Below are 21230 nucleotides of genomic sequence, written 5' to 3' on the forward strand. Positions count from 1 at the left end.
AGTTCGGGGATTTGATTTCACCTTTCTCAGTTCAGTTTTGCATGTCCCTTCAGGGAGTCTCAGGCTATGGGTTTCAGATCATTTCTTCCATTTATCAAGATCATTTTAATTTGAAATTCAGTTCTCTCTACTGTTTGTATCTCTTCCCAGCTTGGTGCCCTGGACATACATTATAACTGTACTGCCTACTCCATCATGCTGCATTAATGAATATATTACAGGGAACCTGATTCCAGGAACAGAATTCTGCCCTTTGAAGTGCTTTCCCCGACTGAGAGCAGCCACCAATACGTCCTGTCCTCAGGGATAACCTCATCCTCTGTCATGCCCTTAATATTACTTTGGAAATCACTCTTCACTGCTTCAAGTCCTACTGCTTTATACTGATACACACTAAGTCTTCTTTTTCCTATTCTGACCCCAGACTCTCTCTGTATTTACTACAGGGTTCAATAAACTTCCCAGCTTTTCAGACACAGCAAACAGTGAACATATCATGGTAACTGCTGCTTTACTTGCCCTGGTCTGCACATGATTGCAGTCTCTCCCTGTAAATAAACCTTGCTGGTGGCTGTGCAGGTTGCAGCAGGGAGCAGCAGCCAGGACCATCAGATCTCCTTTGCTTTTGATGAAACTGCATTTTCAGTGGATAACTGTTTCAAATATTTTTTTATCCTGTGAGCTTCAATCAGAACAAAGTTGTTGAAAGCCTTGCTTTGCCCTTCCCCTCTCTCCCCTGCACACAAAGTCTTCTTTCACAAGCTCTGGGTTGGGTTGGTTTTCTTTTTGTCAAACAGCTCAGCAAAGCTGACAGATTGACAGTCATTAAATATAAAAACTTCATTTCAAAATATCCTTAAATTACATGTTTCAAATGAAAAATGATACTTGCTTAAGGCATAAAGTGTGGTTCTTGGTTTTTTTTTTTTCCTACTTCAGCCTTCATCCTCTGAAGAATTATGGCATTCTTTTTATTACAGTAATGTAAAAACCTTTCTTGCATTTCAAATTAAAAGAGGGAAAGTTTGCTATGTGCCTGGGATAATAATGATTCAGCTATTGATCCATCAGATCCTTTATTAGATTACTTTGAAACAGACGTATGTAATTTATTACCTATTTATTTTGCATTCCTATGCCAGTCCAAGTTGCAATGTTTTCTGCATGAAATAAGTATTTTCTCCTTTCAACCTCCAAGAAAGATTACACTATGCTCCCTTCTTGGATTAGTTTAGAGGACTTTTTCAACACAACATGGATCATTGAGCTAAAACCTCAGCTGGATCAGTGGGATCACATAACATCCTCCTAGAAAAATGATTAAATGATGATTGTCCACGTATCACAGGAAGCACCACAAAACAAACCCAGAGAGCAGCACAAATCCCCCCAGAGCAGCACTGCCTCATCCTTTGCCTGCAGCACCCTGGAGGATCACCCAGGCTGAAGGGACCTTCCTGTCACCACTGCTTCATCCCTCCTGTCCATTGCCAGACCTTTCTCTTATGTTTTTGGATTGAATTACGAACACAGAGCAGGTCAAACTGGACTGGCTGAAAACCCACCTAGTATCATCAGATCAGAGGTGGTGGATCCAAGGAGTCAGGGGCTTTGATTTCACCTCTCAGGGAGGTGCTGAGCTCTTCAGCTGCTCTTTAACTCCTTGGTCAAACAGGCAGCAGCAAGGAGGGGCTGCCCTTCAGACTGCAGCAAGCTCATTCAACACAGACATCCTTTCAGAACTGAATTCTGGCTTCAAGCAGCACAAGTGTGTGTCCTGATGGCAACTCAAGTGGCATGTTGAGCCATCCAGCTGACACTCGTGTTCTGGTGTTAATTGGCCATTTGTCCACGTGCTGCTCATACAGACGACACCCCCTTCCCAATGGGATCCTAAAACTGAAATCCACCAGCTCTGTAAACACACAGATGTCTGAAGTGCCACAAACATCAAGTGCAAAACCCTTGTTGAACACAGGTGTGACTGGAGCTGATAGCACGGTGTAAATCCTGTGTTGACCCCCGGAAAGTGCCAGTTTGTAAAGAGATTTACTGGCAGAAATTGACAGTAGTAGCTGCTCATTTGGCATTGCATGAGCAAACCAAGAGCCCAGTGCTGACCACACCTTACCTCCAGGCAGCACCAGGACTGTGGGTGGTGTTTCCAGGGCCCAGAGATCAGATGAGGGGAGCAGACGGGTGCGTGGCCCTTCCTGTGGGACAAGAGTAAGCTGTGGCTCATGTAGGTGAGGCCACATCTGTGAAGGATGATGCAGACAGATCATAGCAGGGAGAATTCTGAGACAGATTTGTACTGGCAGCTGGGGCAGGTTTTTGATTAAACCACACTTGCAGCAGAAAGTCTAGAAAATCAGGAGTTCAGGGTCAAGAAGCTGAGTGTCCCCAACTCCATATCCTTTGTCAGAGAAGATTCTTCCCTGTGGAGTATTTTACTGGCACAGCCTGGCTTTGGCACAAAGTTAGCAGCAGGTTTCCCTTTCCCAGGACATCACAGTGTAAGGCAAAAAATTGTAATTTAAGGCAAAATATTCCCACTGCAAACAAAACCAGCCCTCCTGGAGAGCAGCCCTTGGAAAGACTCACTTCTGGCCAAAGTTAAACAGTCAGGTAATTCTCAGCAGTTAAGTTTCAAGGAAATATTACATAAAAACTTCCATTGTTGCAACACAAGAGTTGTAAAGGGAGAGCCTTCATACCACCTTTTGTCAAGGGGAAATAATGGAGTTTTTTTTATCTTTTCTCCTGCCTCTTACTATCTATAGAGTATGGATAGAAAGTCCTCATTAAGAAAACTTACCAGCCAGTGTGAGAAAGTGGGGCACACACTGTTTTCTTCTGGGCAGAGTAGCAGTCTCTTACTGATTTACAAACAAGATGAAATTGCTAATTACAGCCTGGAGCTAGGAGAACATTCATGGGGAGTATCACGCTGGAGACTGAGCACATGCTCTCAACAGTAAGAACCGTGCAGATCCGAATTTGAGTAGCTGCAACCTTTTCTGAGGCCACAGCACCTCTCCAGTCATTATGGCAGACTGATTACAACTGCTTTGATCCTCTCCCCCTTCTACTGACCTGGCTTTTCCCCCAGCCTGGCACATTTGACTTTGCAGGAGGCTTTCATTTCAATTTTGCAACCTGTTTAATAGCTTGAATTCCTAAAGAGATCCTCTCAGACCTACAGCACACCCCTATAAAATATTACAAAAGAAGACACACTCACAGTCTGGTCTTTCACTTCCCCCTGTGACTGCAGGTAGACATTTATCCCTTCCCTACCACTTCCTCCTCTCCTGCTTCCCTCTCTCCCCATCACAATCAAACTCTCAGGCTCCTGTGCTGTCTGAGGAACAGCACCCAAAGGTTCCTTGCTTACATCTCCACCAGCATGACTCTGGGGTCTGATCAGGTATGTGCCCGTGCAGGTCCTTGTTCTGCAAAAAGCCTTAAACTGAACGCAACAAAAAAGTAAAGCTACTTTTAATATTCTGCTGAGGAGAGAGTGAGAAGAGGAAATGGAACTTGAAACCTCTTGATACATTCATCTGGACTTTTGACTACAGAGCAAGGGAGCTATAAGCAGACAACTCCAGCTCACTTTTAGAATATGCTGAGTTGAAAGGGACCCATCAGGATCATGAAGTCCAACTCCTTGTACTTGTGTAGGGTATGCCCAGAATCACACCACATGCCTTAGAGTATCATCCAAATGCTTCTTGAACTCAGGCAGGCTGGGTGCTATGACCACTTACCTGAGGAGCTCGTTCTACTGCTCAGCTGCCCTTTGGGTGAAAAACCTTTTCCTGATATTACTTATTTGACCCTGTTCCTGGGTACAGCAGGGTGTTGCAGGATGACCTTGGTATAGACAAGAAGTGACCAGTACCAGACTGAGGGAAAAGATAATTACTGCACAGCACCTGGCTATCAAACTATTCTAGTGAACTGGCATCATTTGATTTCCCCTAATGGTCACAAGAACATTTGTTCCCAAAGGTTTACAGAATGATCTGGCAGTGAAGCATCAGAATGGAGCCAAGGGGAGAAGCTCTGTAATGGGTTTTTAACTTACCTGCTGAGACCTTCAGTCATTTGCCAGATCTCCAACTCTTATCATCAATATTTGATTTTCAATCTTCAGAGTCCAGGCTCCCATGCAACAGAGTGAGACCTGTCAGTACTCCCAGAACAACTTAGGAGGAACAAGAAGACTGACCAGAGACTCTGGAGTTAAATATGTGGTTTTACTTCCAAGTGTCAAGAGTGCCAGACTTGTAACTCAAGCTAACAGCAGAAAATACAGGGGATATTCAATACAGAGAAACTCAAGCACCTGAAAATTATCAGCCAGCATTGTACAGCCAGAGAATTCTTCTTACAAGGCTTAACCCCTTTACAAAGGTTAACAGCACGCTGAAAAATATATTTTGGTCACCAGGAATAGAGTTACACAGGTTCAAATGACTGACACAGCCCCTGCATTTAAACCTGGCCAGCATCTCTCTCTCTACTTCTCAGAGGAAAGCCTCTCACTGAATTCTGTCCAGATGAAAAGGGAGCATTGATGTGCCAACAGGAATATATATTTAATAACTTAGCACAGATTTGAGACATGGCTATTTAATGATGGAATAAGCTCTGAAACCATGTCAAGAGAGAAACTAACAGAACTCCAATGGGATACTGATGACCTACAACTCACTGAAATAATTTAACACATGTACAAGAAGAACAGGTAAGGTATGGCTAAAGAGCTGCACGTTCCACCTGAAGCTCAGATGTTGCTACCAGCATTTCCAGGATGCTCATTCCTTCCTCCACTCCTACCCAATGATGCGGTAATTGACGTGGATTTCAGGTTTGATGTCACACACCAGTGACAGCAGCTGGGAGAGGACCACCTCACGGTTCTTCACAAAGTTCTGCTGGATCACACTCATCTTCTCCTGCGTCTCTTTCTCAACTTCAGTGGTGCAGCTGCCATGAGATCCAAGTGCCTGCAAACAAAGGGAAGAGCAAGCTCACATGCAGGCAGTGTGGCAAAGGAAACACTACAGCTGGCTCTGGATTTTGGTATTCTGCACTGCCTCACTGCATCCCAACCATTGGCCTTTGCTGAGAGAAAATGGCACTTTTTAAAAAAATAGTACTGTTGGGTTAGCATCTTATTATTTATTAATAATGATAAATAATTAGGGAGAGACTTTACAACAGCATTGAGTGACAGGACAAAGGGTGAAGGCTTTAAATTGGAAGAGGGGAGATTTAGGTCAGGCATGAGGACACACCTTGCCCATGCTACAGCCCTCAGCTGGGGAAGGTTCTGGGCCTTCTGGGAATACACTCACCCTGAGGGAAAGGAAAACACACATCCCTTAGCAGGCAACACTGCTAAGCAGAGTCCAAGTTCAACAACTGCTTCAGCAAAAGAGCATCATCTACAAGGCAAGCAGCTCCTACCACATTAGCAGAGAAGCCAGCTCATCACAGGGGGAAGGAGCTTGGTCTTTTTGTGACTCTGCTACACAGAGCTACACAGAGGCTGCCACCCATCAGAGCAGCAGCCAATGCAGGAGCTCATCAAGCTAACCCACAGCCAGTCAGCAGTCTGGCTGCTGAGATGCACCACACCATATTCTGATTCATTTCCACCGGTTTTGCTGTGACACGAGGCTGTGCATCAGAGGAACGCAGTTAGGGAAGTTCTCCATCCACCCCAAGGGCTGCTCTCAGGGCAAGTAACCCCAAAGAGCAGGGGGCTGGGCAGCTAAGAGTGAATGATGTTGAAAACCAACCGCTGCTTCCTTGGCTTTGAACTCCTTCTCCCTCTGCAGGCGGTACTGCTCAATCTCTGCCTGGGCTTCTTCTTTTGCCTGCTTCAGCCTCCGATTCTTTCCTGTTTCCAAAGAACACACCAAACAAAATAAAGAGGAGAAAGTACTAAGAGCATATTTCCCAGTGCTTCTCCAGCAGGAGCAACTTTTGCAGAAGGCACCAGGAGGGCACTGCCAACCTCCACGTCCCCTGCAGCTCTGTGGTGACAGCCAAGCACAGGGTTGCCCTTGGGCCACCAAACCATCATCAAGCTCACTAACAGTGAGAACTGGAAAGGATCTCTGAGCCAGACAACCTGAAGGTCTGGCCTTGCTCATGCAAACTGAACTGCACCCATTCCCTCCTGGACTTTCCACCACATCCTCCCCTCAAAATTTATGGTCATTCAAGTCACAACAACCTACTCATTGCAAAACTGTCAGGAGGTAGAACTGCAACATGGAGAACAAGGTGTACAGGTCTTTGGTAACCTGGATTTGCCTCGTTTCACAGGAAAAAGTAACTGGGCTCCCATGGGGTTGCTTGCTGAACCTCATAACCCCAAGCTTGCTTAACTCCACAAAATTTAAACAGGACGCAAACAGCCTATGCTCAAGAAGAAAATTTTAAAACCCTAAAGATAGGAAAAATGCTGCGAAGCTCCAGACCCCGCTACCAGGGTGCTGTCCTCCCAGGCCCCTCCGAGCTCCCTCTGCGCAGACCTCAGCCACGAGATTCCCACACACGTCCCCCAGGAAAAACCTTTTTCCACCTAACCCAGGGACCACCACCACTGCTCCCCCCATCCCGGAAAGCGCCGGGAGGGGGGGGGGGGTCAGGAACCGGCTTGGCCTAGCCTGGCCCGAGGCGACCGGGCCGGGCTAGGACAAGCCGGTTCCCACCCCCCCGCCGCCGCCGCCTTATACCCTCGTTCAGCCTCAGCGGGGTATGGCAGAGCCGTACTCACTCTTCCGAGCCTCTGCCACCTTCTCAGCGGCTCTTTTCTCGGCCTGCAGCAGCTGCTGGATGCCCTGCGACTGACTCGCCATGGCTACAGCCTCGGCCTCCTCCTCTTCCGTCAGCGCCGGCCCCGCCTCGGCCCAGGCCGCGCCTCCTCCCGTCAGACCCTGCAGGGAAAGGGGAGGAGCTCGGAGCGGGTTCCCTGTGGGGTTTGGTTTTTAATCATTTGGTGGGAAGGGGCTTTAAAACCCCACCCACCAGCCCCGTTTGCTCCGAGCCCCATCCAGCCTTCAACACTGCCAGGGATGGGGCAGCCACAGCTTCTGGGGGCACCCTGGGGCTCAGCACCCTCACCAAAGAATTTCTTCCTCATGTCCAACCTCAGTCTCCCCTTTGCCAGGTTAAAGCCATTCCTCTTCATCCCATCCCTCCATGTCCAACGTCCCTCCCCAGGTTTCCTGGAGCTCCTTCAGGCACTGGAAGGTGCTCTAAGGTCTCCCTGGAGCCTTCTGCAGGCTCAACACCCCCAGCTCTCTCAGCTCCAGCCCTTGATTCATCTCTGGATCCTCCTCTGGACTCTCTCCAGCAGCTCCATGTTCTTCTATTGCTGGATACACCTGATCTGAATGCAGCTTTACCCCAGTGGGTTCTTCCTGGAGCAGAGCAGAGGGGGACAATCCCCTCCCTGCTCACACTGCTGGGGATGCAGCCCAGGACACGGCTGATTTCTGGGTTGGAGTTGATTCAGGTCATACATTGCTGCTTCATGTTGAGCTTCTCATCAACCAAAACCCCCAAGTCCCTTCTCCTCAGGGCTGCTCTCAATCCGTTCTCTTCTCAGTGTTTGTGCTTGAATTGCTCCACTCCTCATGGAGTACCTGGCACTTGGTTGAACTTCATGAGGTTGGAGTGGGCACAGCTCTCCCGTCTATCCTGGTCCCTCTGTGTGCTCTGCCTTCTCTCCAGTGTCAACCACACTATACAAGCTTGGATTCATCATCAAACCTTCTGAAGGTGCACCCAGTACCATCATCCAGATCACCAACAAAGACATCAAACAGCACCAGTTGCAATACCAGTCCCTGAGGAATGTATAACTGTTGGCCATGGAGTAAACCCAGAACACACACAGCTATGAGCACCAGACTCCCACACAAGAAGCTTTGGTCCTGCCTGGGCAGCAGCATCTCCTCCTGGTTGCACAGGTTGTGGGGTCTCAGCCCATAGCACGTAGCCACTGATGCACAGGGTAATTCATAATCACCCAGAATCATCTTCTCTGGAGGGTCCCAGGGAAGCCAGGACCCTTCACCCCAAACAAACACCCCAAACCTATTGCACCTCAACCCCACTCCAGCCAGACCCTACTCCAGCTCAAACCCAAGCCATCCCATCCCAGGGATCATTTCTCCCACATAACAAGTGCTAGGACAAGACAAAACAGCCTCAAATTGTTCCAGGAGAGGTTTAGGTTGGAATTTGGGAACAATTTCTCCCTGGAAAGGGTTGTCAGGGCCTGCCCAGAGCAGGGCTGGAGTCCCCATTATCCCTGGAGGGGTTTCAGAGCCCTGGAGATGTGGTGCTGAGGGACATGGGGCAGTGGTAGCCCATGTGCTGGGTGAACGGACTGGATGATCTTGGAAGTCTTTTCCAAGCAAAACTGTTCTACGATTTAAAACCCCCAAATGCTGCTCCCCCAATGCTTTCAGAGCATAAATCACAATTACTGCCAGGGAGCCAGCGTCAGAGCTGTGGCAGTGACTCACATCACTGCAGGGGGGGCAGGGGCTGCTGTTTCTCCTCTTCCATCCCCAGCGACGAAGGGGAAGGAGACAATGAATCAAATCCATATTTATAGTGCCAGTAGGAACGACGAGTGTTGGTCAGATTGACCTTCATCTGGGCCCAGTGCTTAAAGAAATGCACTTAGTGGACCTGACAATCAAATATTTGACTCCAGACAGGAAACAAAAGATCATGGAATAGAAGCATCAAATCCTTTTGGTTTGATTCCAAATGCACCACAGAACCTTCAGAGGAGAGGGGTTCAGCTGGGCCAGATCCAAGCTGGTTTACAAGAAAAATGGCCTCAAAAACACAAGTCATCTCGTCTGGCTCCAAATTCAAGGAGCGCCCTGCCCTCCTCCCACCGCAGACCTCTGCAAAAACCACCAAATTAAATTCTCCTGCTCCCTCTGATGATGCCTCCATCCCCTTCCCATCCTGAAAGACTGCACCCTCAGCAGCTGCTGCTACTGCTGAGGTTTTCCAGGGATGTTCATCTGCTGCTAATTAAAGGATCTGAGCTGAACCCCCAGCAGGAGGCTCTGAAGGTGATACCAGGGACCCAGCCAGGCTGGCAGCAAAGTGACCAAAACAGACCCTGCCCTGAAGTCACAGCAGACACCAAAGGGTTATGTTCCTCCTGCGGAACTGTGATTTTCATACTTGCTGCCTTTAAGACAACAATGATAACTATGCCCTTTTCTGCCCCCAGAAATATCCTGGTTACGATCACACTAAGATTTCAGAGGAAAATCCCTCCCAAAGTACAGCTTTGGCTTGACCAAAAAAAATTGGTGAGTTTTGAGGAATTTAATTTTGATGAATAACAGATCGGGCAATAATAGTTTGTATTTGAAACAACTTTTGGTTCAGTTGCTTTGCTTTTTAGTTTAAGAATGCTCAAAAGCTCCTTGAAACCTCATGGCATGTGTCACATGAAACACATGTAAATCCAAAAGCTTTTTGATCAACTTTTCAAGCCACTTAGAATTTTGATAAACCACTTCTCATGCGTTGCAAAAAACGTGTCTCCAATTCTCAAAGCTGCATTTGCATGAATAAGGGAGCTGCTTGTACAGCTTTAATTCTATCAGCAATGGAATTATAATTAATTAGTATCACAAGTATTTCTGAACTTGGCTTTTATTCCCCCAGTTTCATTGTACATGAGCTTGTCACTCTTAATCACAGAGAAAACTGCTGAAGCTGGTAGTAGCATACTGTTATTTGTCCAGTGCCAACTTATTACTGTAAACTTGACTAACCCTAAAAAACCCTCAGATTCAACAAAGACCGGAGGAGGACCATCTTTAGAAGGCTAAGGCTGGGGATCATCCTGCAGAGCTTGGAGGAAACAAAAGCTTTTTGTTGTTCTTTGGCTGTTGCCACAGATCACATTAATGAAAGTGAAACAAAACATACTTATTTTTCTTGTTTGAACCCCCCAGAGTTTGTCTGTTTTCCTGAAAAGCATTGAAGACTGATTTTCATTTTGGTGAAGTGTCTTTCATCTTTCTGCTTATGTTCTACATTGGGTTATAAGTCCCTGCTGCTGAAATATCAGAGGAAGAAAAAAATATATAAATAGATTTCCTTTGTTTTTCTTTTAGCTTCCAAGCACAGGAAACACATGCCATGTCTTATGATCCTGCAGTCATTAAGGATTCCACGACACATTTCCTAAGTATGAGATTTTAAATGTTGTGCCTGGCTTCTTTCCAGACCAGGTAATTGCATTTTTCTGCCAAATTCCCCTGCACCTTCAATTGCATGTGCTATTAGTCTCAGTTCCCCCTCTTAAACTGTTAGGCTGTGCAATTGTCTACTCTTTTAATGAGGTTTTGTGTTAAACACCTGGGAACCAAATTGACTTCTCTCTTCTGAAGTTTAATTCATGAACACTGAGGCAGGGAGATGATGCAGCTGTTGGTCAATGACAGATGATCATTGGTTGATTGTTACAAGACTACCAATGAATAAGTAATTAGAATTCATAGTTTGGAGGGATATTTTAAGTTGATAAACTGAGTGTTAGAAATCCAAGCACAGCATAGAGCACAATTTATATCAAACAAAACTTCCAAGCACTGAAGTCAGTGTCACTTTGACTGTGTGTGAACTAAACGAAGAATTTGGCCCAAATATCCAAAAATAAAAATCTTTCCTTTTTCATTTGGAGTTTGTTTTTTGGGTTTTTTTGATCAATTACAATTTACAACCTGGAGTAACCCAACTGCAGTGATGGAATTACAGCGGAAGAACATACTTAGGTTTATATTGTGAAAATAGATTTTCTTAAAAGCCACTGAAAGAGCCATACTTCTGATGTCAGCTCTTATCATCTTTCTTTTGGGAGACACCTGCTGCTCTGTGGTGCTGCTGGGCTCCTTTCAATGGTTTTCCAGGCAGTTTGGGGGGGCTTCCCCAACCTTCACCCCCTGAGCAGGGTACTCCCTGAGTTATCCTCTCCCACAGCAACACTTCCATCATGCTGCAACTCCTTCTGCTGGGCCCCCACGTACCTACTGGTGAAAACTGACCAGCTGCTCTTGGAGCATGGTACCAAGGACCAGGTCATGGTGGTGCCACTGGGTTTGAGCACCAAGGTATTCTCTCCTGTAGGGCCCCATCCCTGGTACCTGTCACAAACCAGCCCTTGCCTCATCTCCTACAGCACAAACTGCCCGCTCAGTTTCAGCTAAATCTTTTCATCAGAGACAGGGAAGCTGGCAACCCCCCTTCTGTATGTATTCTTCTGCTGTGCCAGCGAACTTTATTAATTCCCTGTGTACAATAAGAAATATCTGTTTGTGTTTCTCTGTATGTGCTGGTGTCTATCCTTAAGCAGAGGCCAAGAGTCCTTTGCAAGAGACGTGCCTGGGAAGTCTAATCTGTTGTTTGGTGACTGGACACTCCCCATGGGGCTGTGGTCTCTGAGGTACCAGCAGCTGGGGTGCCCAGTGTCCCTGAAGCCACTGGTGGTCCCAGCATGGGGAAGCACAACTGCATTGGCTGTTATGGGCTCACCCACATCCAGACAGTGTCCAGGAGATTCAGATACACCAGTAAAAAAAAATCAGGTCCCATTATACACTAATAGGTAGCTTCTCCTGCAACACATAGCACCAAAGCTGTGACTGCTGAAGGCAGCTACCAGTTCTTCAGCAGCTTCCATAAGAACAACTTTACTCTGCTCCATGGGGAAGATACACACTGCCCAACATTCCTTTCTCCTACCATAAGAGTTCTCTCTTGGCTTTTCAGTTCAGCTTTCTCTGTCCAAGCCACTGAATGACACTGTCCACCATGGTACAGTCACTGCTGTCAGGTGGCTGAATTTGAGTGGTGGATGAAATAACCCTTGCATGTGTAGATTGCTTGGTGCTTTGTGAGATGTTTGGGTAAATGACACACCACAGTGTAAGACTAATTATCAAAATTGCTTGGAAATACCAAAAAATGCCTGAGGCTTCAGTTTCATTTGGATGCTTTTCATAGGCTTTAGAGAAATGGGGAAATGTGACAATACCAGAGCACTGCAGCAGTGATGCCAGCCAGCTTCAAGCAGTGGGGGGGAGCTGGTGTAGTTCTAGGCCAGGAGGAAAGGTGATGTGGGTGCTGGGGGATCCTCCTCCAACACTTGTTCAACTAAAGGGATGCTGGGAAGTGGCCAAGTGACAGCCCTGGGACTGTAACAAACACCCTGCTTGCCTCTGGGGCTTGAGGAGATGTACAATGGCAGCTGCTGATGTGCAGGTTCCTTACAGGGCTGCTCACATCAGGCATCTACAGGCATCTGCCTGCTAAATGAAGCAGATTTTCTCCATGAAGAGTCAGTGGAACAACAGACCCTTCACTGCAGCCATTCAACCAAATCACTCCAGGAAAGGGAACTCAACTCACTCCCAGCTCAGCAGAGCTTGGAGCCTGAAGTCAGACAACAAACATCTCCTTCAGTAAAGCTTGTCAGAGATACAAGCACCTACACATGCAGATAGCTACCTAGTGGAACTAATTTGTTCACAGCATTTATGGAAAAATGTTAATAACCAATTTCTATATTTAGTCAAAATGCCTTTGAAATTTCAGGCTCTATATCCCTGTGCTCCCCAGCCCCATCCTCTCCTGTGGGGCGATGGGAAAAGGCCAGAAATAAACTGACACTTCCCATGGTCCTGGTATTTCTGCTGAACAGACCCAAAGGCTTCTGGTCTGCTTTGGCAATGTTGTATACATATTTTTGACTCTTGGTTATCAAAGGCACAGCCCATTGCAGTATCAAGGCTACTCAGTTTACCTGAATTACCCTCTTGTTCTCTAATTGCTCTTCCCTCCCGAAATCAAACCCCTACTCCATCTCCCTTGTTTCCATTGTGATTTGCCAGAGAGCTCTTAGCTGCAGGGAAAAATAAAATCAATCTATTTTTCCACCACCTCATCCATCAGCTTCATGCTTCACACCCAGCATCAAGCCTTCTGCTGCAGAGAAGAGTTCTCCAGCAGTGGCCACCAGTGAACAAGCCCAAGGCCATTCAGTTTGCTGAGTTACTGAGCTGCTGGTGCAGAGGCTGCAATCATCTGCCTGGTTGGGTTGCGGAGCCAGGCTTGGGGTCCATGTAATGAAATTTAGTCCAGTCAGTTTCAGGATATTAATAGCATAATTAATCTGAAATAACCACGGTAATAAATCGGTTATCAAGAACAATAAATCTTCTTACGCATACAGGCAGCCTGAGGTTTGGTTTTCTTGGTTGGTGGTTTTTTTGTTTGTCTGTTTGGGAGTTTTTTTGCATTAGGGAGCCATGAGTCCACCTACAGGACCATGACAACCTCCATCACAGGTCACAGGCCAAAGAACATTTGGTTAAACTAGGTTGGAAATGCAGAAGACTAAGGAGAAGGCTGCTGGTTTTTACATCTTTAAGATCTGGACACAGATTACATCCTGATTTCCTGTGCCTCCCTTGCCCCATCACTGGCCAGCCCTTTTCAGAAGACTTTGGGACCAACTTTACAGGGCTTGGGTCGCAGGGGGTTTTTGATCAGTCTTGCCTGGTCAAATTGGGAGGTGTCCCTTCCCACACAGAGGGTTTGGAACTAAATGATCTTTAAAGTCCATTCCAACCCAAACCATTCTGTGGCTTTGTGACAAGATGTGGGCATGAAGGACATGGGCAGGAGTGTGAGCATTCCAGCACCAAGAAATGCAGAGCCTGCAAGGTACACTGAGCTGCTGAGTGATGGGCTGGGCACCTGCATCCCAAAGCCCTGAACTCAACTGGATGTGCTCGTGCAGTTTCCATTGCACAACCCTTTGAATGCAGGCTCTGGGATATTGCTAAAAGTTGGCTCCAGCTGCTTCCCCACCAACTGGGGTCCAATAAGGCTCACAGTACTGCAACACTGGAAGAACCTCAAAGCATCAGAGATCCAAATCTCACCCAATGAAAGCCACAGCTGGAATTCTCCTTTCTTTGGAGACACAAGTGAATAACTCCTGCACATGGGATAAGTTATCTGCTAACATCTCCTGACTCAGAAAGGAAATACTGAGTGAGCCCCAAAAAGGAACCTGCTCACAAGCAGAAGGGCAGAAGGGTGAGTTATGGTCTTGCCCTGGTGATTGCACCTTTTGTCCAGAGAGGTTCATTACCCATCCAGTGTTGCGTGGCAGTGCACATATCCACATCCAAGGAGGTGAAGATGAGTGTGGCTAAGAGGGAAAAAGTGTGTGCCCCAGCAGCAGATATTTATAACATCAAGGGACTTTTCAGGTGAAATATTGCAAATGCTACCCAGAGGAAAAGAAACTGCAGCAGAGGAAGAGCCATTTGGCTTGGGGTAAGGACCCACAGTCCTCTCTAACACCCAGTTACCACCCTCATGCAGGGAGGCATCCCAGGACTTAATTCACTTCATGGATGCTTTCAAATGTACTTCAACTGTAGCACCTCTGTAGGAGGGTGCCCAGGTGTTGCTGTAGCTCAGAAGCCCCCTGTCCATGACCTTCCCATAAGGTCAGGCCTGCAGTGGGAAGCAGCAGATAGCAGAGCCCTTTGCTGCCCCCCTGGTACATGAGATGCTATGCAGCTGCTCTGTGCTCCTTGTACCAAGGCTGAGACTTGAGAGCAGGAGTCTTCATGTAGACAGATGGGACAAGAGCACCAGCTGCTGCTGTTAATAAGTCAAAGCAAATCCAGCCATCCAATTCAAATTGCTGGGCCACAGCTCACTGCTTAAATTTGAAAATAACTTACAGCCAGTGACAAGAATTCAATATAAACCAAGGAGATCACTAAGACATTCAGGGACTGAGGCACTGGAAGTTTGTACCATGTTGTCTGTTGATCTGTAGTAATGTTAGCATGAGGAGAAAGACAGCCTGTGATCCCTTTGGACTTGGAGACCCATTGGGAACAGCAGCAGGGCACCCCTGCATCCCCTTCACTGCCTCCTTCCCAGGGGAGACTTCCATGGGTACATTTCTGGACCAGGAAGAATCTAGAAAGAAATTGGGTAGATCACACTGCAGTGGTGGCGGAGTCAGGACATGGAAAGACTGAGATGGCAGGCGGGAGAACTTGTCCTCTTCCAGCCTAGACAACAATCTTCTGGAGAGGCGAGGTTCACCTCTGGAAGAAGGACCAATCCCTCCTTCTCATGGCATCTTCCAGCAGAATGGTTTCCAGTTCCTTACTAATTCAGCTCTTCTGCCATCCCCAGAGCCACCAAGTCACTGCACTTTTGCCATCAAAGAACTTCCAGGTTAAATGGACAAAATTCCTTGAACACATGCTAGGTGAAGACCACAGCCTTAGATCCAGCTTCCCCAGCCCTCCCTGACAGCTGAGGCTCCCTGCAGCCCCACGGTGCTGCCAGGAACTGAGGATGGAGGTGGAGGGAAGAGTGAGCTCTTTTTTATTCTGCCAGTGATGAGACACAGGATCCCAAGAGAGAAATTACAGCTTTATCTTACAGATAACAACATGACGTAGGAACACAGACAATTACTTACAGAAGGATGCAATCTGTTAGAGTGACATTGGGCCTTTGGCACAACAGAATCCTTGTAGCTGCCATGGAGTTCCATTTATCCCCAACCTGATCCAGGCCCTGACAGCAGGGAGTAAGTAAACTCATTGATTTGGGGGGGTGGGGGTTTCATGGCTATCTTCATGCCTCATACTCCTAGAAAGACTTCTTTTCTTACTTAAGGCTTTAAAAGCATCACTTGGGTTTCACTGCTCTGCATGGGCTTCCCCCTCCCCATGTAAAGTTTTCTGTTGGATTGATCTCTTCACTCCTTCTGCAATCAATACACCCAAGCTTAGAAAGAAGCCAGCGATAAGTTCAAAAGCAAGTGAGGAATTCAGTAGCCAGCTGGCAAAGCTGAAGCTTTTATGGGGTTAATCCCTGCAGAGGGAACAGGAACCATCTCTTCATCATCCTTGCAAGTTTTATTGCCAAGGTTTTATGCAAAGTAGAGAAGGCTCATTAAGTGATGCTGAAAATACTCCTCTGTTGACGTTAAAATGTGACAACCGTGTGAGTGAGCAAAACGTTCTGCTTCGGTTAATGTTTTGTACAGATACAAAATGACTCTGTAAGGTGGAGAGAGAAGAGAAATCAGACCTGGAAGGAAAGGTGAAGTGAATGAGTTTTCAAACTGTCAGTCTCAGAGTTGGGAAACAAGCTCAGACAGCCCCATTGTAAGCTTAATATCCCAAGCTTGGTTTCATGAGATTTTTGGAGTTTCACTGTTGCAATCCTTTGAGTTCTGATTCTCAGACCAGATCATCAGAAATTCAAGCAGCTCTGTTGCAGCCAAAGGTGCTGTTGTGATTTGTGTCAGGTGAGATTGTCCTCCAGGAGCATCTGACCCATAAAGCATCAGCTCAAAGCAAACCCTGCTGGAAGGGAACTAGGAGTTCTATTCAGGCACGTTTAGCAACACTAACCATGAGCTATGGTTAGTGTATAAAGATGTATAAAGAGACAAAGGCACTTCTGGAAAGGATCTAAAGGATCAGGGTACAATGGGTTTGTGGCTCAGAGCTGCTAAAGTAGAGTCCAAACTCCTGCCTCTGTGTGGTCTCCAGCAGAGAGCTGGGATCCAGAGCAGGAGTTTGCTTAAGATCAGGTGCTTGGATATCTTCTCTGACAGAAGCCAGCACTGCTGGAACAGCACATGTGCACCCCAGGGAGTCCTCTTGAGCTGGGCAGTGACGGAGAGCAAGAGCAGCATCCACAGGAGAGGGATTTTCAAATTCTGGTTCTGCAGCTCTGTATATTAGAGTGGAAAAAAAAAAAGGCACCAAGATGAGGAATCTCAGTTTAAAGCCTTGCAAGGATGCTTCTGGGGGGTGAGGCTGTAATGCTATTATAAACAGAGAGCTCTGAGTTCTACTGCTAAAAGTCAAGATGCCTTCAGCTGCCTTACCTGAGGAGATTCTCCTGGGCTGGTGCCTGAATGAAGAATCCCCCAAGACCTCTGAACAGCTGCTGCCCCCAAAATGGGGTTGGACAAGGACTGATTCCTCCTTTTTTTGTGTGCCTTCCTTTCTTATGAAGATTTCCAAAGTTTACAGAAGTGACACCTCTGCTGCTGAGTCTTGTACTGGGGGCAAGGAGTTGATTGCTTCTGCTTATGCCATGTAAAAATTTTCCTCTGCCAGCTGATGGGCTGCGGTGGAAAGCAGAACTTAGGGTATATAACTGCAGAATTTGTCAGTCCAACCAGTGCTTAAAATATCCCCTCCTCGCTGCATCCCATTACTTCTCCCCGTTGCCTGTCTCGTTCAGGATACCATTAACTCAATTGCTTTTGTCGCAGCTCTGTTTGCAGCACAGCATTAAGACAAAACAGAGCAACAGCTGCTTGAGATGCAGCAAAATTCATCTCTGCTTTCTATTAGCTGGAGGCTGTGGACCCACACCAGGAAGAAGGTAAAAAAAATTCAGATAGGAAAGCTGAAAAATAAATCTGTTGTGTTCCAAGGAAGAAGATATAGACCCCATGAGAAACCATTTACCCCAGTAGTCCCTGCTGTCACTCCCAGTTTCTAGCAAGGGCATGGGGGCAGGGAGGTGTTGCCTTGGAGGGGGCAATCTTCATTCAGCTGCCCAGGTGAGCAGCTATTCAGAACTTACTACGGATTCAGCTATCTTAATACAGCTTAGGCTGAACGCAGATATTTTTATTTCTGGCTAAATGAGATGTTTTTCATGTCAGCTACTAAATTATCTTGTGTAATCTAGCTGCTGCCTCCCGCTGAAGCAATGACTGTTTGTGCTTGGGAGAGACAGAATAATTTCCTTATGAATGTCTTCAAAGCAGCATGAGAGTCGCTTAACTTGGAGATTCAGCTGCATAGCTACCAGGAGCAGAATCTCCTCCTCAGCCCAGAGGAGACTCCAAGAAACAAAAGAGTCCAGGGGGGGCACTGGGATGTTGGGCTCAGACCTGTTGAGGAGGGATCAGTTCCTCACTCACCCCCTTTGCTTTTCTTTAGCTCTTACCAGCTTTTATTTAGGTGGGAATCTCATTAATAATAGTGTTTAGAGGCAGAAAGTGGATGGGAGCGGGCAGCTCTAGTTCAGGACCTGGTCACTAACTGTGCCCATGGGTGGAGGTCAGCTTCTACCTTCAGTGTGTTTGGCTGCTGATGACAGAGGGTGAGAGGGTGCTGACTTAGAAGCAAGATTGGGGCTGAGCCCCCTTTCCTCCTGTCACCCGGTTTAATCGCCGGGCCAGTGTTAAACCTTGACAGACAGTGTTAAACCTTGCAGGCAGGCAACCGGGCAGCAGGCAGGGCAGCAAGCAGGGCCACAAGCAGCCAGCCAGGGAGCCAGCCAGGAGCTTCTGCTGGTCTTTTATAGTGCCACAGGTGAGACCAATTAGCTGTTAAGGGGGGTGGTACCCAGCACTTCTGCTGATGATCTCAGGTGAGGCCGATCAGCTGGTAAGGGTGTGGCTCGGTCCTCGAGATCCCCCAACTCCATACCGAGGATGATGCACATGGGATGGAATACTCCATTTGAGAAACTTGCTGTCAACCTCAGCAAGTTCAACCATCCACAAGAAACTCAGAAAAATCACCTTTATCCTGGCCCAAACCAGGACACCTCCCCTTCCCAGATGACAGCATTTCCCTCTCCCATCCAGGTCACCCAATTGTTCCAGGTGCAGAGTGGAGCCATGGTTCCTGCAAGCCCTCCATCCTCTGCAGGCAGCTCCTCGGGTATCAGTGCTGCAAAGATCACAGTCACTTCTTTTTGTCTCCTTGGCTGTCACCACAGCACTGTCCACATCCTGTGGACACTGGAAGCAGCTGGGATAAGGGGCCTGAGTTTGGCACACCTGTGACACATCTTAGGCTCTGGACAGAGCTGGAGTGTCCTTGCATGCCTGAGTGGCTGGTTTGGTAGTGGTGTGTTCAGGGTGGGTGGTTTCCATCTGCTGGGTTAACCATGTTATGGCCCTGTGGCAGCCTTGTGGCACTTGTTCACACCAAGTTAAATTGGTGAGGGACAGAGCCCTTCTACCTCCTTTTGCTTCCACAGAGTGGGATTGTTCTTCGGGTCAGAAGAAGTTTGTTCTCTGTAACTTTCTTCTTTTGAAAGCTGAACAGAAACTGATCTTCCAGGCTGCCTAGCTAGCAAGTTGCTGAGAACCCACAGGGCACTTTGCAGCCTTTGCAAGGGGCTGCTGGAAGGCAGCTTGGGCTGCAAGCAGACCTGGGTCCTCCAGCTTCTCCAGGGAGATGCTCACCAGGGTTATGCAAAGGGTGTTTAACATTCAGGGCAGTGTGCTGGCTGCTGGGCTCGCTCTCGCCTCACATTGCTGCTGCTGGGAGCTTGGGAAGAACGACATAGGCAGCTCCTAGTTAAAAAAAAAAAAAAAAAAAAAAAAAAAAAAAGAAACATAATTCTCTACAATAATCCTGGTGGCTTTAATCTTTGCATCTAAAATGATGAGATCAGGTGCCATCTAGTGTAAAGCCATTCTCTCAATGCAAATATGACTCTGTCCGGGTTTCTGTTATTTCTCCCTCTCCCCGCTTTGGTATGCAAGATCTGAAGTCCCCAACTGCTGTAGCAAAAGCAATTTGGTCCTCCCCCTGGCAGATCCTGCTGTAAAAGCCTCACCAACTGCCTGCTAGTGTTGTCTGCAGTGCTAAAGGGAGGAGAGCAGGTGTGGAGAGGTCTTGGACCTACAACAACATCTGTTCCATAACCCAGCTGGGGAAAAAAATTCGGAGTGGGATGGGATGGATGTTCTGTTGGGTTGGATGTGTTAGAACAAGAGGAAATGGCCTCGGGTTGTGCCAGAAGATGTTTTGAATGGATAATAGGAATAATTTCTTCCTGGAAAGGGTTGTCAGGGCCTGGCCCAAGCTGCCCAGGGCAGGGCTGGAGTCCCCATCATCCTGGAGGGGTTTCAGACCCTGGAGATGTGGGATGAGGGACATGGGGTGGGGGTGGCCTTGGCAGTGCTGGGGGAAGGGTTGGAGGTGATGATCTTAGAGGTCTTTTCCAACCAAAATGATCTGATGAGTCTGGCTGGGTACTGGTGAGGGTGTTTGGGGCTGTTCTTCATGCTCCTGGCCAGGTCTCCTCCTTCTGTAGATTGTACAAATTGATAATGGAAATAGCTGCTCCTTGGAGGAGTGAATGGGCCTGATCCAGAGTGTGCTGAACTCGGTGGGACACATTCTTTCCCCCCTGATTGAGGAGGTGTGCTTGTGGCTAGTGCAGGGAGGTAGTCCTCTGCCCCAGGGTTTCAAAGCATGAAGACTTATTTCCCATCCCTCACTGATCCTCTCTGAGGATGCTGCTGCTGGGTGGCCACTGGTCACCACCTGGCCAGAGCCCCTGGGGAGTTAAAACCCACCAACCCCCCTGTCAGATCAGTGGGTGATGAGGGCAGGGAAGGCTCTGGAGGGCAGAAGGCAGAAACCATGCTCTGGGGAAAAGGAGGGTTGCTATAAATACAGTTGGTACTGATTAGTGAGGAATGTGTCCATAAATATTTATTCTTGTCACTCCTGCTGCTTGAATTACAAGGAAAATTGGCTGCTTCTGCCTGCAGTAGTGTTTTATGTTTATTTAACTGGAGAATGACTGTTGATTCACTGAGCTGCACAGCCACATGCTCACATGTCTGATGCTGAGTGGGTCTCCATCCTCAGGCAGATGTGATAAGGAACTGTTCAGTTTAACTCTGATCTAAGATTGAGGCAGGTTGGAAAGCAGGGAAGGAGGAGCTGATGCCTTCAAAGCTGGCACCATGGGAATCCCTCCTTCCTTGGGGAAGGGGAGGGCTGGGGCTCTGTTCACTGCTGCCATGGGTAGGAGCTTTGCTCGGTAGGTTGACGGGGGAAGAGAATAAATATTTTAAAATGTAATCAGAGTCACTGGGGAGATGCAACAGGATTGAAACCATGACATAACATTCTTGTCTTGCCTCTGTACTAATGAGCATTAATTGAGAGCACTAGAGATCTATCCATAGGCATTAGTGTGTGTGAGGCAGGGGATCACAGCCTTCATTAGTCCCTTCTTCTTCTGGTAGCCAAGCCACTTGCTTGCTCAGTGCAGGCAGAAATGTTCTCCCGTGCTCTGGAGTCCCCCAGCCACAGCACCCTCCT

At 47.4% G+C, this 21230-nt stretch overlaps 1 protein-coding gene across 1 annotated transcript; it reads right to left on the reverse strand.

The window, feature by feature from the left end:
* Positions 1 to 4246: 4246 nt before the first annotated feature.
* On the reverse strand, positions 4247 to 6971 carry ATP6V1G1 (ATPase H+ transporting V1 subunit G1). Its single transcript, XM_071766271.1, has 3 exons — positions 6803 to 6971; positions 5817 to 5917; positions 4247 to 5018 (listed from the first exon to the last, which is right to left on the reverse strand). Exons 1-3 carry the CDS (start codon positions 6882 to 6884, stop codon positions 4845 to 4847), a joined length of 357 nt encoding a protein of 118 aa, XP_071622372.1. The 5' UTR covers positions 6885 to 6971; the 3' UTR covers positions 4247 to 4844.
* Positions 6972 to 21230: the final 14259 nt, after the last annotated feature.

Source organism: Heliangelus exortis, chromosome 22 (genome assembly GCF_036169615.1).
Source record: "Heliangelus exortis chromosome 22, bHelExo1.hap1, whole genome shotgun sequence".
Lineage (NCBI taxonomy): Eukaryota > Metazoa > Chordata > Aves > Apodiformes > Trochilidae > Heliangelus > Heliangelus exortis.